Source organism: Microcaecilia unicolor, chromosome 5, assembly GCF_901765095.1.
Source record: "Microcaecilia unicolor chromosome 5, aMicUni1.1, whole genome shotgun sequence".
NCBI lineage: Eukaryota > Metazoa > Chordata > Amphibia > Gymnophiona > Siphonopidae > Microcaecilia > Microcaecilia unicolor.
This window is the reverse complement of record NC_044035.1, coordinates 105,030,063-105,047,792: the sequence shown is the minus strand read 5'-3', so window position 1 is coordinate 105,047,792 and position 17,730 is coordinate 105,030,063. Positions and strand designations below refer to the sequence as shown.

Sequence of the window (17,730 nt, the reverse complement as noted above, 5' to 3'; positions counted from 1 at the left end):
ATATGCTAATATGCTCCGCCCATTCTTTGCCCCCCCCCCCCCCCCCCCAAATGAAACCGTCAAACTACGCCTATGGGTGGGGCAGACATAAGAATTATTACAAGGATGGAACCAGGGCTGCAGAGAGACACAGCTGGGCCTGGGGCAGGTCCGTCCATCCGCCCCGCCCCGCCTGAGTTTGACATATCCTTTTAAAACCCTGACTATTACACTTTCAGCTAAAAGTCATAACTCTTTGTAATCAATCCACAAGTGTGCAACTATTCTCCTCAGTACGAATATGAAAGATAAGTTAATGAAACTGTTCCCTGCTGTACAAATATTCTCAAGGCGCAATAATGATGTCACTAACCTCGGCACAGTGCAGCCAGGGAGCCGGTGTCAGGGGAAGGACTCTGCAAGCGGGCAGGGATCCCCTACTACGAAGAGGGGAAATGGAGCGGGCCAGTCCCGACTATAGGGCAGCTCCGATCTCCTAAAGAAGGAACTGAAGTCGTTTGCACGCTGCATCCCTATTCAGACAGGTCAGGAGGAGAAAAAGGATCGCCTTCGTAATAAGGGGTATCCACTGCCTGCAGGCGGGAGCGACGCACAGAGAGAAGGAGGAAGGATTAAACGAGCCATAAGAAGAAGAGGGACATTGGTTATATAGGCAAGAACAGGTGGCTGGAGAGAGATAACGCTGGGCCAGGCTTCGGAGCCACCGCCTCCTTTCATTTTTCCAGTGCAGGACTGACTGGGAAACCCCAGGTGTAGTAGTGGAAAGCAGGAAGTGCAGCCACATATATCAGTGATCAACACCGCCAAAATGTCTCCAGACAGTGAGCAAGTCCGATACTGCGCCCGGTTTTCATATTTATGCTTAAAGTTCACGCTAATTGCTTACTCCACTGTTTTCTGGGTGAGTACGAAACTGTGTTTTGACAGTCAGGGTGGGTGAACGTTTGGGGCTGTAGGAAGCGGTGCTTGAGAGGATCTTGTTTGCAAAATCGGTAATAAAAATGTTTTTTTATCAGATTAGAGCCAAAAATCTGCATTACATTTACTGTAAAATGGAATCCTATATTTCTTAGAGTTTATTAATCCAACAGATTTTTAATGGGGTGGTTTCTCCCATGAAACAGCCTACCTCTTACCATACTATTAAGTGATGATCCTAATTTATTTCTTATGGCAGGGAAAAACTTTGAGCTCCTCCCCTGCCCCTCCCCCCATTATCATTTCCTCTGATCTTCTCGTGTTGCTAGCCCAGGAATGTATCAAGTTAGTTAAACAAAAAGGTTTTAGTTTGATTTTGTTTCGTGACCTTTATGTCAGTAAATTGGAGTGGATTAGCACAACAAACACACTACTGGTACTTTCCCCGGCAGATGATGTTTCCATTTCTGAGTGTGTCCAAAATTTTAGCCTGAAGTTCTCCAAAATTTTAGCAGAGGCAAAAGTCCGCCCTTCTGCTAATTAAAGAAAGTCAAATGGTTTGCTACATTTTACTGGAACAGCATACAAGTTTTCTCACATACTCCTATTAAAGTAATAATACCAACAAAAACTTCAAAATAATCCAAGCAACAGTTTAAAATTAAATTCCTTGCCTTCTGAATAGAAGTTAATGAGGGATATTAGTGTTATCAAGGTTCTTAGATTGAGTTCTCAGGCGCACCCTTCACTATTGATTTAAATAAATTAGATGGAGGTAGACAGATCCTTATCAGGAACTGCATGAACAGACTGGGCCATGGGTAAATGAATATAGTTTACAACACAAAGGGTTATTCCTTAAGGAGAAGACTTAAGGTTTTTATGACATGGCTTGCTAACCGGCCCACTCCTTTTTTGAAATGAGTGAAAAGTGTTGAAACTTAAAGTATTAGGGAAAAGATGTTAAAATAGGAAGCAAGGAGGCAAAAACAGGTAAGTGATTTTCTGACAGGGCCAGGTGCTCTGTAGTGGGAGAAGTTTCAAGTTTGTGTCTATGGGGAAAGGACTTTTGTTCTCAGCTATTGAAATTCCCATGATCAGTGGCCCTAAAACACCATCAATACTTTAAAACAGTCCTAATCTAGAACTATCCTCCTTCTGTTTCATGGGCCATCAAAACTCTCAATACACATACTTGCACTATACAGTATCAGCATAAGTCCATTTATATGTCTTAAAATCCATTTTAAGTTCATAGATAGCTCACATTAAATCTTTCAGTAATACAAATTACTTTAAATCTTTCAGTATTACAAATTACTTATCTATATCCAATCTTCAAAATAATCAATTTCAACATGAATTCATGTTTAAAAAAGTATCTGTGTCCTGGAACTGTATTCTCTGTATCTGACAATCCAATCACACTGCTTTTGTCCTTAAAGGATCAGTGTCTAATACTGTGCCATGTAACATATTGGAGCCAATGAAAATCCTCCTTAAAGAAAATAATGTACCCTTGGATCCTTTCCCTTCTTCCTTTCTTTCTTCTTCCCACCTGTCCCTCGACCTTCAGGTATCAGCTATTATGAAAAGAATGTTCCTCTCCATGCGCTCACTAAAACGTATCAAGCAGTTCCTTCCATTTGACCTTTTCCAGACTCTACTCCACTCTCTAGTGTTGAGCCATTTTGACTCCTGCAATTGGATTTACACCGGATGTAAAGAACACACCCTTAAGAAACTCCAGGCGGCGCAAAACATGGCGGCGGGATTACTATTTGGTAAATCTAGGTTTGAAGCAGCAAAACCTCTAAGAGAGAAGCGCCACTGGCTCCCGATAAAAGAGAGTATCCAATTCAAAGTCTGTGCTCTCACCCACAAGATCGTTTACGGGGTTGCTCCAGTTTATACGTTCTGCCTGATTGATCTCCTTACAAGAAATTCCATAAAGCCATCTCACACTTATCTCAATCTCCACTATCCTAACTGCAGGAATCTAAGATACAAATTGCTCTTCGCCTCCTCTTTTTGCTTTGTGAGTCCTCGTTACTGGAATGCTCTACCATCATCGTTAAGAGAGACTACCGACCACGCTTTGTTTAAGAAATTCCTCAAGACATATCTCTGTGATAACTTACTCCGCAGTAACTTAACTTCCTGCCGTCCCTCGTTGTGTCCCCTGTTGTTCCCACCCCCATCCCCAAGTTGATCCTTATTCTCTGTCCCAACCTTGCACTAGTAAGATGTTATTTCTTTAAATATTGTTAGCCACATAGAGCCTGCTATGTTGGGAATATGTGGGATATAAATGTTCTCAATAAATGAATAAATATTCCGTACCTAGGTTTACTTCCATTTCTCTTACAGATTATTAATACTGGCCTCATTTCCAGCTCTTTCTCAGGTTTGCGGAAGCCTGCTTTCGTCAGACCTCTCCACTTGTCTCAACTGTGGACCCATATCTAATCTCACTTATGTATTCAAAATTCTTGAGAAACTGATAACTTTCCCAATTCATCAAGAAGTGTTTTGTCCTTCATCCACATCAATCTGGTTTTAGATCAGGGTATAGCACGGAGACCATCATCGCTTCATTATTAAGTGACCTTCATAGTTCCTTTGATTCTGGTGCTTACAGTATCCCTACATTTAGATGCTGCCTTCGATCTAGTGAATCATCATCATTTCTTAGATAGACTAGCCTCTGTAGACACAGTCAGCACAGTTCTACAGTGGTTTTTCTCATTTCTTAATGGCCGTTCGTTTCAGATTACCTTTCAGTCATCTTCTTCCGTTCACACCTTTATCTTGTGGTATCCCTCAGGGCTCTGACTTTGCTAGTTTTTAATGTCTGCCTTGCCCTCTGACAGCCATTATCTGGGATTGTGGGATGAGTTCACATTACAATGTATAGTATATTTTTTGTTATTCATGGAGGGCTCACTATACACTATATAAGGGGGTTATGGTGTGTGAAGTCCACTGCAGTGCTCCCTAGGGTGCTCCACTCCTCTGCTGGGATGTCTTTGTGGCTAGTCTACTAAGAATCCTTGCCCCCAGACATCCCAATGGCTTGTTTTTCCCTTGGACGGTTTTTTTTTTTTCAAAAACGAGACCAAAATATAGATGCACTAAGCACACAACGTCTAAACAGTGATTTTTGAAACAAAGATAGATGGTTTCTGGTTCGAAAATCACTATGTTTGCCATTTGATTTTTGGGCGTTTTTATCAAAACAGCCAAAATAGGACTTAGATGTCATAATGAAAATGCCCCTCCACATGTTTTTGCCTCCAAGGCAAGCTTCTTTTCAAAGAGTATTGTTTGCAATTCTGGTCGCTGTATCTTAAAAAAGATCAGCAGAATTAGAAAAGGTTCAAAGAAGGGGATGGAACTGCTCTGACATGAGGAAAGGCTGCAGTGTTTATGGGAAAAGAAGATTAAAAGACAATTGCATAACTGGGTGCATCCATTTAAATGCTTATTCTATAATTGCATCTAAGCCCCCCCCCCCCCCCCCCCGGATACCATTATAGAATAATAGCATAATACAGCATACGGCACACTTTACATTTACTTGCTTGCAGTTACACTAGCCATAGAGATGGCTTAACTGCAGTCACGTAAATGCAGCAGGGACATGCGTAACTTACAGTATTTTGTAAGTTATGCATATAAGTGTTAACTCTGCCCATTTTCCCACCCATGTGTATGCCCCTTGCATTTACGTGTTATGTCACTTATTCATGCCTTTATAAAATAGAACTTAAGCTCCCTGCTAGCATTTATATGTGTAAATGTACGCTTAACTGCCCTGTATTTTTATGCATTTATGGGGTGTGTATGTGTTGGTGCCCAGTTATAGAATTGCCCTTTTAGTACATAAACCCATTATATACAAGGATGCCCCCAAGCAGTAGTACCATGAAACTACCACTAGGGATCATGACGGCCATTTTGAACCTCGAGTCAAGGCTCAGGTGGGAGCATATAGACTGTTCCTGCCCAGGACCAAAGGACCCTTAGCTTTTGGGAGGGGGGGTTGGGGGTGAGGGGAAGGTCTGACTCTGGGAGAGAGGGATTTAGGCCTGGGTACAGAGTTTGGTGTTTTGGGGCAAGGTTTGAGCTGGGGGGAGGGATCAGATGTGAAGGGATTTCTCAGAAGGTGAGGGTTCTGATCAGCCAATGACCAAAGTCAAAGCGAAGGAGACAAAAAAGATGATGCCAAAGAAACTTCTACTGGACTAGTAGAAGTTTTATTTGGCATCATCTTTTTTATCTCCTTCACTGTGACTTTGCTCTTTGGGTTTTCAAGTGCGGAGGCTAGTTTTCTTCTGTGTTTGTCGCGAGGGTTCTGATCATGCAGGGGTCAGGTGGGGGATCGGATTTCAGGGGTAACGGATGTGGGGGGGCTGTCTTGGAGGGGTGGGAGTTCTGATTGGGGGAATGTCGGATCAGGTCTTGAATATTGGAGGGGGCACCACCACAACTTCCACTGACAGTAGCTGTACTACCGGACTACTAATAGCAATGAATGCACTTACCATCTCCTCTTGAGATAATGGTAAGGGCAGCCTCATCAGCAGTTTTGATAGCTTGTGCACAATAATGACCCATGCACCAGCTGTCACAGTAGGCCACTCCTCTGCTGTACCCCAGTCACTTGCACATGTAAATTGCTGTGTTTTCTCTGGGCAGGGTTTCAGTGTATATCTTTGCAAAATGCCTGCTCCTGCTATGTATTGGCAGATCCTTTTCTAAAATAGCACCAGAATTGTACGTACCTGATCCTGAATCTATGAATTCTGATTTCTACATTCAGCAGCTATACGTGGAAGTATTGGCACATACAAATGAGCCGTGAAATTTCAACTTCTGTGTGTAAGTACTGGCATCTTCCCATGGAAGCTATCTGTGCCATTAATTTGTTTTCAACATGTATATTTGTATAATGGCTGGTCCCGCTTCACATGATGGTAAATATATGCATACCCCTGTGGTATCTTAGAAAAGATTCTGCATCAGCAGATCCTTTTTCTAAAATACCTACAGAACAGAGCACATTCTGACCTGGCTGTCTCAGTTCTGATCTCTATGCTGTATATAAAATTGGTCTCTTTGTGACTGACTTTGCTCTTCTTGCAGTTGATAGGATCATTTATGCTTGCTGTCGGCATTTATGCGGAAGTTGAACGACAGAAATATAGGACCCTCCAAGATGCTTTCCTAGCCCCAGCAATTATTTTAATATTGTTGGGCATCGTAATGTTTGTTGTATCCTTTATTGGAGTGTTGGCTTCCCTCAGAGACAATTTAACACTTCTTAAAGTGGTAAGCATGTTTTGCTTTTATTTTTATATGAGGGCGATGGGGCAAGGATGCAACAGAATAAAGGCAAACTCGGATCATAACATTTCAGTTGGATCTAACTACAGCTACTACTGTTATTAATCATTTCTACAGCAGTAGACATACACAGCACATAAGCTGGAGGGGTGGCCTAATGGTTAGTGTAGCAGGCTTTGATTCTGGCAACCTGGGTTCAATTCCCACTGCAGCTCCTTGTGACCTTGGGCAAGTCACTTAACCCTCCATTGCCCCAGGTACAAAAACTTTGATTGTGAGCCCTCTAGGGACAAAGTACCTGCATATAATGTGTACAGCGCTGCATATGTCTAATAGTGCTATAAAATGATTAGTAGTAGTAGTAGTAGTAGTAGCGAGCAGGAAGGTTGTTCGTGAGTGATTACTTCTGGTTACTCATGCCTTGATATAGCACTTCTCTAGCGAAACTATGGCCAGAGTCGGCGCGCTGAACCAATGACTCGCACATTTCCCTGCACTCGCACTTGAAAGCTAAGTTTGGATTTGATTCTTTCATGTTTTATTTGGATCCCTCATATATTCTGTGGAGATAGCATTTATGTATATCAAAGGGTTTTTTTCCTATGACAAAAAATATACCCAACATTTACATACATAAAAACTCCACCCTTGTTATTAACCTATAACTATTGGGTTGGAGGTTGGGCTTGAATCAGAAGCTTTTTCCCTTACCCTTTCAAACAATATGAATGCACCTCACAGAGTTATAGTTGTTGCGTTCTTTTGAGAGTTTTCTTTTGCCATTTACCTTGCGAGTTATATTTATATGTTTGTCACTACCTGCCATTTCTACCTCTCATAATGACTGTGGCTCCTTGGACTGTGAAGCTGTAGCTCTGACTCTACTATGCTGGCCATGAAATGTTCCTGTTTTTCCCATACCACTGAAGTATTTGGAATCTGGGTTGCTGGATGAATTTTCATGGGAAATGTGATTTTCAGGTTCAGCTTAGTCGTCATTCTCTGGAATAACTTCTGGATCATCATCATTGGAATATCTTTGAAATGTTGCGCTATGATCCATTAAAAATCATCTTCAGACATACAGATCCACATCTGTGATTCTCTGGGCTGTAAAAAAACAAAACAAATATGTAGATAGATAATTCTTTTTAGATTATTTGAGAAGGGTTGCGTATATAAATAGCTGGTTTACAGTTTATAGGGGGTAAATTGCCCAATACTTCTAAGTAGCAATCTTAGAAAAGCCTCTACTTACATACAGTTTTCAAAGAAGTGTGTTCTGGGCATGGTTTGGATGGTCCTGAGTTGTATTTTAAATCTAGACAATGGCATTTCCACCTGCTCCAAAGCTCCTGTGTCAGCTTAATACTCTTTTGGACCTGGGGTTTGGAAAAGTGATGTGGGGTCAATTGTAGATGTGAGTTCCAAAATCTGTTAAATATGAAAAGCTGTTTTTATTTTCACTGAATGCCTTATAATGCAAATTTCACCCATCCTAAGGCTATCTATCAAGGCATTCTGTTTTCTGTTTTCAGTATGAGCTTATTTTTGAAACACATGTACTTAACTGCTTTGGAACTCACCCCTTCAAGCACTTACATAAGAATAGCCATACTGGGTCAGACCAATGGTCCATCTAGCTCAGTATCCTATTTCCAACAGTGGCCAATCCAGCTCACAAGTACCTGGCAGAAACCAAAATAGTAGCAACATTCCATGGTACCAATCCCAGGGCAAGTAGTGGCTTCCCCATGTCTATCTCAATAGCAGAAAATGGACTTTTCCTCCAGGAACTTGTCCAACCCTTTTTTAAACCCAGATACTCTAACTGTTGTTACTAGATCTTCCAGTAGAGTTCAAGAGCTTAACTATTCGTTGAGTGAACAAATATTTCCTCCTATTTGTTTTATACATTCAAAACACCTGAGTGATAGCACTCTTTTGTTGAACGTGTTCCTTTGTAAAATGGCTGTCTTATTTCTGAGGGTAGAAGTGATATAGAGGGCTCAACTGAAATTAATAGGTGAATAGAGGCAGAAAAACAAGGTTTTGGTATCTACCAAAAAGCAATTTGCTTCCAAGTGCAACGTAACAGAATTGAAATTATAGTGAAGTTTGAATACATCCTAACCCTTAAGTCACCCACAGAAGCAGAAATCTTCTAGGAGTACTGGATGTTATGTAACTTAACCCATTGTGGGAAAACCCATTCAGGTGAGGTTACCGCTAGACTCTCTATATTTGGAACAGCCAATTTTTCAAATGTGAAGGTCAAACCTTTTTGTAGTAGTTAGAAGAAACTTGGCACCAAAGAGCCAATTATAAATACTTAGACAACCATTTAGATGTCAGTATTGTATGGATGTCCAAATCCCAATTTTATAAAGCCAGGATATGGCTGTCTAAAACTGCAGTATGTCAATATGGCAAGGGGGCATGGTATGAACATGTTTTGGGTGGGAGTAGGGAGGGGGAGGGGCCTAAAGATGGACATTCAACTCCAATTGCAGAAGGGAAAGGGAGGTCCATGCCCAAAAAGATGGACATCCATATTTAAACCTGGTACTTGGCACATCCAGGTTACAGAAAGGTGTTTCAATTGAGCAGTTCTCCACTGGAGGGAGTAACGGAAGTCACAATAGGTATTATCTGTGTCCCTGGAGGGCTCACAATTTAAAAAAGAAATGAAATGTACAAGAGCTACAGTGGTTCTGTTTCTGAGCTGGTTGCCCTAACTATTAGACTTTTCTTCCACGTGGATGTCTGTGTGGCCATTTTATAATATGATGATTCAAATAGGCATAAAATCAGTTTACAACATATCAAAATACTCCCTATTAAAACACTCTTTATAGAAATGGACCATAGAAGGTGAGTTCAGGAACACTTCTTTAACTGAACAATTACCAAACTCCTCATAGGTCCATTAATGGGGCAATAGCACCTTAACTTTGTAGCGCTACTGTCCAAAAATACATTTACACATATTTAAATACTGGCAAAGCATTTATCTCAAAAATCTGTTTGAAAAGAGTTGCCTCCAGGTAACCTCCCAGGTGATTTGTTCAGTCAAAGAAGAGTGTTCCTGAACTCACCTTCTGACAGTCCATTTATATAAAGAGTGTTTTAATAGGGAGTATTTTGATATGTTGTGAATTCATTTTATAACGTGGACATTCCTGTTCTGACACACAGTCGTCTATGTTCCTCGCTTAGTTTGGACATTTCATTTTATAAAAAGGGTGTTCATGCTGGACGTAGCCAGCACTCAAGACAACCATTTCTCATGTATTTTAGGCTGTTTGTCAGCAGATCCTGTTCTAAAACACATGAGAAATGGACATCTGTATCTGATGCAGAAACTTGGATGTCCATATTCTGAGCTGGTTGTCTTCTCTAAAATTCTGCTCCATAAGTATCTAATTATTTAACAAGAGTCATCATTGGAAGCCATTCATTTAAAATAATGATCTTCATTACTACAGTTAAAATAGAGTTTTGCAATAGTTAAGTACCTTGATTTTTAGAAGCATAATTCATGTGATTAATTACCCTTACAAGTAAGTGGGAAACGGACCTTGATTACTACATTATAAGTGACATGCTTTGGTTTAATCACACTTTTTGCTCATGTTTTTTCAGTTTATGTACACGCTTGGCATTTGTCTCATACTTGAATTAACAGGTGGAATTTTGGCCTTGGTCTTCAGACATCAGGTAAGGAAACCATTTCATATGTTTTGTGTTCATTTAGGTGTGCAGTAGGTGCAAACCCTTACTGTAATTTAGTAAGCTGCTTTCCAGAATCAAGTATCGTCTAATGATATAAATTTAAATAATCAAAGGGAACTTTAGACCCAGAGCAACCTTGGCTATATGAAGTATCATTGGATCCCTGTAAATAGTGCAACCCAAGTAGCTCGTTAGTGACTTAAAATGAAACTTTATAAAATAAAGTGTTCAGATCCCTTAAAAAAATCTCAAAAAGCCTGTGCACAACTTTTTTTTTATCTAGTGTACAAACTGAAATGTCTAAAATATCAAGCAAAATGTCCAGATCGCAAAAATATCCAATCTGTGAAGCCCTTTGCAGTCTCCTTAAGCTTATACCTTATCAAATCCTGGCATTCTGTCATAAAATTAACCATCCAGCGTATAAACTGAAAAAACGGCAAATGACTTATGCACTTCACGAGCCTGTTCTCAGTCCCTCTTGATGCCAGTATTCTCTGATGAACGCTCTTGCCCGCTGATGTTCATACGGGACTGATATGATTGTAAGGTCACTGTGTCTGTGGTACCTCGTGCTTCTCAATTTTACTTGGCACTGGGTTTTGTTAAAATTGTCAGGAGCCAGCGCGTCAAAAGTCATAAAAATTCAAAGGCTGGCTAATGGCGTCAGCATTTTTGTGTGTTAACTAAAAGAAGCTGTGGTGCTTGTTTGTTCTCAGCTAGAATCATGTTATAGTAAATAATGGCTGAAAAAGTCCAATACAGGCCATCCAATCTACCCAGTAGCAATTTCTCTTACTTTGGGTATTGTAGATGTGCATAGAAAGTACCAAACCCTCCTTTCCACAGATTCCCTCACCCAGTCGTTTATCCAAGTTTCACTGAATGCAAATGTAGGGGTCCTTTTACAAAAGCTCGCTGAAAAATGGCTTGCGGTAGTGTAGGCGCGGGTTTTGGGTGTGTGCTGATCCATGTTTTAGCGCGCCTGTAAAAAAAAGACCTTTTTTTTTTGCCGAAAATGGACGTGCGGCAAAATCAAAATTGCTGTGTGACCATTTTGGGTCTGAGACCTTACCGCCAGCCATTGACCTAATGGTAAAGAATCTGGGCGGTAATGACCTACATGCATCAAATGCCACTTGGCGCGCGTAATATTTTTCAGACGTGCGTAGCAGACATGCGCCAAAATTGAAATTACCACAAGGGCCAAGTGTTAACCGGATGGTAACTCCAATTTGGCGTGCGATTGGCGCGCATAGGCGCCTAGGTGACTTAGTAAAAGGGCCCCTTAATGTGGCAAACAGTCCAAATCCTATATAATAATTCTCACCACCAACGTTCTAATGTGGGACTGCCTGTGTCCGTGGCTCCTGGAGTTGCTGAGCTAGGCTCCGTAGCCAGGATGACATCACTTTTCCCCTACTCCTCCCCCTGCCTGGGAATCAGCTGTCTGCGCCGCTCCTTGCAACTTCGACACCACAGAACCCCCCCCCCCCTCCGGTGCATCAAACCCCCTCGCCACCCGCAGATGCCAGTAGTAACGCTGTCCGGCCATTGGTGCTTCTCCTGTTGAGCAGCAGCGGCCGCTACAAAAAGAAAAGAATCGATAAATGTTTTTAAACCTAGCCCAAATCATTCACAAAATGCCCGAGTCTTAAAACGCAGTCTCTGCAGCCGCTCCTCCTGTCGCCTCCACGTCACTGCCCCTGGAGTAAGACCCCGGAGGAGCGCAGTGATGTGGCAGGCGAGAGGAGGAGCAGCTGCAGAGACTGCGTTTTAAGACTCGGGCATTTGCGAATGATTTGGGCTGGGTTTAAAAACATTTATTGCTTCTTTCCTTTTTGTAGTGGCCGCTGCGGCTCAACAGGAGAAGCAGCAGCGGCCGGACAGCGTTACCACTGGCAGCTGCGGGTGGCAAGGGGGTTTGATGGGGAGGGGAGGGTCACTGGACATGGGTAGCTGCAGAGGGGCAGGGGGAGAGGAGGGTCGCTGGACATGGATGGCTGGAGGCAGGGGAGAGGGAGGTGGGGAGGGGGTCCTGAGACTAGAGAGGTGGGGGTGGGGGCTGGTGGGGGTGGGGGTGGGGGCTCACACTCACTCACTGTCTCTCACATACACTCTCTCTGACACACTCCCTGTCTGTCACACTCTATCTCTCTGTCTCTCACACAAACACACACACACACACACACGCTGTCTCTGTCTCTGTCTCTCATTCTCTCTATGACACACACACTCTCTCTCTCAAACATACACACTCCAAGGAAAACCTTGCTAGCGCCCGTTTCATTGTGTCAGAAACAGGCCTTTTTTTACTAGTTTTCTATAAATTTGCCTCAATTTTGGAGCAACTTACTGTGAAAGAATGAGAGTAGTTATATTTGTCTGCCTGTTTAATCCTTAGCTTTTCTGCAGAGGGTTGTGTTCAATTGGGATATGTTGTTTTAAAGTGACTTGAAAGCATCAGTGATATTTAACATAGTAACAAATCATGGCCCTGTTTACTAAGGTGTGTCAGTGTTTTTAGTGCATTCTAAAAAGTAGATCACACCAACTGTGTAGACACCCATAGGCCATCTACACAGTTAGTATGCGCTAAAAATGCTAACGCGCCTATAACGTGTCTTAGGAAACAGGGCCCCATATTTGTGTTCACCATTTAAAAGAATGTTTGCATTAAGCCATTTTCATGCATGCAGCTAGGAAAATTTGCCCATGGATTGCAAAAAGATATGTGCATTCCCCAAATTCTATATATGGCGCCTTAAGTTGTGCGCATTAATTGGCCGTACAACTAAATTGCATGCACAACTTAACTGATTAACTTAATTGTGGCACTAATTGGCTTTAATTAAAATTTACATGCACAACTTTCTAGGTGTATTCTATAACGTGGTGCACATAAATTCTAATGCACGCAGTTGAAAAGGGGATGTGGCCATGGGCGTGAAATGGGCGGATTGTGAGTGTTTCAAAAAACTATGCACACTATACCCGATGTGTGCCTAACTTAGGCACAGATATTTAGGCCTGGTTGAAGTGGGTGTGCCTAAATTTGTTGTAAGAACGGTGTGAGCATAGTCTATAAACTACGCCTAACTGCATGGTTTTACTTCGCCAATTTTTAAGGTGCCATATACAGAATTTCCCCCATTGTAAATAACACGTGCTAAAATGAAATGAACAAAACAAACAAAACTGTATAGATGGGATAATAAACCTATACAAACATAAAAAAGAGAGTCCTTATACCAAACTGCGGTAAAAGGTGACCTCAGTGTGCCCTTGCGCAGGTCTTTCCTATGCACTGAGGCCATTTTCTCTATTAATGGCCACACACTAATTTTCCCATTTAGTGTGTGGCCATTAGCACGTGAGTCCTTAACGGTACCTATTTTGGTGGCAGTAATGGCCTACACAGACCACCTGCAAACCAGTTCGTGCGCAACAATGTAGCTGTGCTAACCAATTAGTTCAGAACATGCCCACTCTCTGCCCCCAGCACCAAAAAATAACAAGTATATTTTAGCATGTGGGTAGTGCGTGCAGATGGCAAAATTACCGCGAAATTACCGTGGGATGCCTCAGCATGCCCTGTGGTATGCCATTTTAAGCTGCAGTATACAGACATTAGTGCTTACCACAGGTTAGTAAAAGGACCCCAGAATGAAATGACATAACATGAAACAAATTATCTTTCACAGACACCTCTAGCATTTAGAGCCCATTACAGTGTTCACGAATAGTTGTATCAGCCATGAGTACTGACTGCAGAAATTTTGAGTGGAAAACAACAACTCATTGCCAGCTCTTGTTTCCATTCTGAATCCACTGTAGTATTTTCTTATTCTTATACTTCTTAACTACTGCCTTTCTTCTAAATTTATGCAAGAGTGGTTTTTGTGTGCTTTTTTTTTTAATTATTAAACTTATTATCCATACATAGGTCCCTTTTACTAAGCTTCACTAAGAGTGGCCAGTGCTTTTTGCAGCACATGGGTTTCTCTTACGCTGTAGCCACTTTTTTCACAGTGGTAAAATGGCCACATTTGTATATCTTTTTTCCCTGTAATGTCCACCCACTAATTTCCCAATCAGCACATGGCCTTTACCACAGGAGCCCGTACTGCTATCTATTACTAGGCCAGTGTTTCCGAAACCTGGTCCTGGAGGCACCCCAGCCAGTCAGGTTGTCAGGATGGAGATTTGCAGGCAGTGCTGGCAGTGCATGCAAATCTCTCTCATGAATATTCATTGTGGTTTATCTTGAAAACCTGACTGGCTGGGGTGCCTCCAGGACCAGGTTTGGAAACCGCTGTACTAGGCGATAAGAGCTCCCATGCTAATCCCACACTAATAGGGCAGCACGCTGCAATGTACCCGCACTACACAGTTAGCACAGGTCATGTCTACTGTCCGGCCTTAGACACACCTCATGCGCCAAAAAAATAAAAACTACTTTTTAACGTGGAATTAGCATGCGCCGATTGGCACACTACCACAAGATGCCTCAGCGTGTCCCACAGCAGTGCTTTTTGGCTAACAGTAGGTATGCATTAGTGCCTACCATGGCTTAGTAAAAGGGAACCACAGACTCGTGTTATAACAACGCTACACAATGGAGGGCAAAACATGAGTATCCTAATTTTTTTGAATGTTGATTTCTTTTTAGACTGTTGACTTTTTTAATAGTAATATTCGGAAGGGAATTGAAAATTACTACGACGATTTGGATTTCAAGAACATCATGGATTTTGTTCAAAAGCAGGTTTGTTTGTTTTTTTCCTTTAGAGTATGTTGTATCTATATAATTTTCAGTAAACTGTTTTCATTTGCTTATTATTATTTTTATCTTCTGTAGTTGCAACAATAGTCCTGCCTGGAAGCCAGGGTTCTTCTACTGGCATTTCTGGCAATGGTGGAGATTACTAAGGAGGGACAACATAGGGTTTTATTTTTATTTTCATTTTGATACACAGTTGCTTATAGTATAGAGGTTTGGGGAAATGCTTAGCATAAAAAGAAATTCAATGTCCTCCCCTCTGGCATTAGCTTTATAATTGTAGAGAGAAGCATGCAACTCCTGCAGGGATTATTTTTCCTTCTAGTTACAGAGGCACAAGGAATATTGATATATATTTTAATGTGAAGTGTCATCTTCTTTTGTTTGCTATGGACATAATATTGTAGCTGGTAATTTGTTTTCTAATAGAGTGCATAGCCAGAAAAGGCACATAGGAGCTTATGTTGTACCTTTTTTATAAAGGCAACTTTGAAAATTGCCTCCTCCAAATCTCTTGCACAACGTTGCACATGCCCTGAGATAAGTGTAAGTTTGTGCATGTATGTGCCAGTAAGAATTAGCACATATGTGTGTATTTTACAAAATTCATGGATAAGTGCCCCTCCAACCCCACTTTGCTCATTCTCTACCCTCAGAAATATCTACATAATATATCACATAAAAGTAGATGCTATGTATGCATGCATATCCCCGGGTAATTTTTTTTTTTTTTTAACATTTTAAATCTTTTTTTAATAAGTAAAAGAAAACGGTATGCCAAACATCAAAATACCAAACAATGTAATAAAAACAATTCTGATTTAACTACAGACATTATTTGCAGCAGCTCCCAACCCTCAGATATCCCTTCCCCCTACCCTCAAAGCCCCACAAACACCAGATTACAACAAAGATAGAGGTCACCTATATAGATCCTTTTTGATGACCTCTACCAAGAAAACAACATTATGCGCCCCCCTCCCCACTACAGCATTGCATGTCCGACACACCAAGAGTAACTTTCATATATTCAACAAGGCAATTCAAGGGCCTCCTGCACAGGATACCAAGTCTGCTCAAAAGTCCTCCAAATTTTTGGAGAGCCCCACCTAGCATCCAATCTCTCCAGTTTCAATAAATAATACAGTTCATTCCTCCATTTAGTCAGTGTTGGCGAATGTGATTCCCTCCATTTTCCCAAGATACATTTCTGAGACAAAACAAAAGCCTTATTCAGTAGATTAATCTCTCTCCTCAGTCCCAAGGAGATGAAATTAGAAAAGAGCTGTGTATCTGCTCGCAATGGTAACGTTTATGCAGAACAGTTGCAAGTAGGCCAGTATATTCTTCCAGAATATTTGTATACCATCAAAGGACCAAAACACTTGGGTTTACATAGCTGGAGTAAGTGATATTGAAGACATTCAGCTGTAGCTGAAATGCCCATCCTGGCGCCATCTACATCCTCGATGAAAACTTGTATTGCTGCTCCTGTATTGGAACCTATCTCACAAGCACTTTAATGTGTTTCATGAGGAGACGGAGGCAAGTACCAGTCACTTGTTCATGGGACCGAAGTTCCGCATTCCAAGCAGCAGCTAAGACATCGTAATCCCACGGCACCTGAAAAACACCAAGACTCTGTTAGTAAACAGAAAGGCTGGCTTTAGTCTGACGAGACAGAATAGAGGTTTCAGTTAAGTCAGCCATGTCCTCCACCAAAGCTGAGCAGTCCAGTTCCATCAATATAACGCTTTACTTGGCAATAAGCTTACCAGTCTCGTTTTTTAACCAATCCAGCTGTCTCCAATTCAGCAAATGGTTTCACAGTACTGTCCCCAGGTAATTTTTAAAGTAACTACTTGAACACATAAAACACTATTCTACACGCTTAAGTCACTTATAAAATTACCATGTTGTGTCCCCAGCGGGTCAAGTGGCAGGGCATTAACCCTCTATACTGTCCAATAAAAAAGATATTATAAGATTTATTTTGTTTTGCTTTATTTCTATTTATTACCAGTATATTTTTCACTCTCGGTCAAAAAAAAACAGAAGGAACTGATCTCTGCTCATAACTCTGCCTTTACATTTGATCATAGCCTAAATGAAGCCAAGGAGTGATCTAAGTAAAATGAAGTTACTCACCAGTAGCAGCTCTTCTCCAAGGATAGCAGAATGAATATTCTCACTGATTGGTGGCATCAAACAATGGAATTCAGCATGGAAAATGCTCCCCAGTGTCTATTCTAGAAGTCTTTGAAAGCAGATCACCTCCCTCCCTGGTGGCATTGAGTAGGAGCTCTTGGCTGTTTTGAGAGCGGATTTGACCTCCATGGAATGGTGAGGAAGCTAGAACTTTTCAAATCATGGTGTGTTCTGTACTCTATACATAGTCAACCTTCTTATTAATCTAAATGTATAGAGAGAGGGAGTCTCCCACTGCTACATCTGTACGTGCTTAAAGTTTGTGTTCACAGGAACCATCACAGCCTCCATGGAGGAGGAGGATAATCAGACTAAAGGATGTCTAACATCTCGACCTGGGCTCATCCTCCGTTTCTAAATCAAATGAGATGGACTTAGCCATCGTCTGTACAAAGTCAAAAAAGGAGAGTTCTTCTAGAGGCAGTTTTCTCCTTTTATGTGGAAGGGGAGGGATTTGAAGGAAAACAAGCGATCCCTCTTCCAAGAAGACCTTTAGTGCCTCCTCAGATACCCTGGAGCAGTCAGAATCAGACTCATAATCCCTGAAGATGTCAAGAGTCTCTGCTTGCCTTGAATGACTGACACCATAGTGAGGCCTGGGATGGGTGAGGTACTGGGAATTTCTGGTGCCCTGAGGATGCTTCCCCCTCTCCCTAAGGGACTGTAGATCGACACCAGTTTGGTGCATGCTGGATCCAGTGCCTGCGTTGAGGCCTCCATGTAAATGTGCTACCCAC

The 17,730-nt window shown here is 41.6% G+C and overlaps 1 protein-coding gene across 1 annotated transcript in view; it reads left to right on the top strand.

Annotated features, from left to right (window-relative positions):
* Nucleotides 1-282: 282 nt before the first annotated feature.
* Nucleotides 283-17,730, top strand: part of TSPAN15 (tetraspanin 15) — a 71,842-nt gene continuing 54,394 nt past the window's right edge. The window contains exons 1-4 of the mRNA XM_030203148.1: nucleotides 283-901; nucleotides 6,067-6,252; nucleotides 9,913-9,987; nucleotides 14,675-14,770. Coding sequence (XP_030059008.1) covers nucleotides 809-901; nucleotides 6,067-6,252; nucleotides 9,913-9,987; nucleotides 14,675-14,770 — 450 coding nt within the window. The 5' untranslated portion in view covers nucleotides 283-808. The remainder of the gene's footprint in view (nucleotides 902-6,066; nucleotides 6,253-9,912; nucleotides 9,988-14,674; nucleotides 14,771-17,730) is intronic.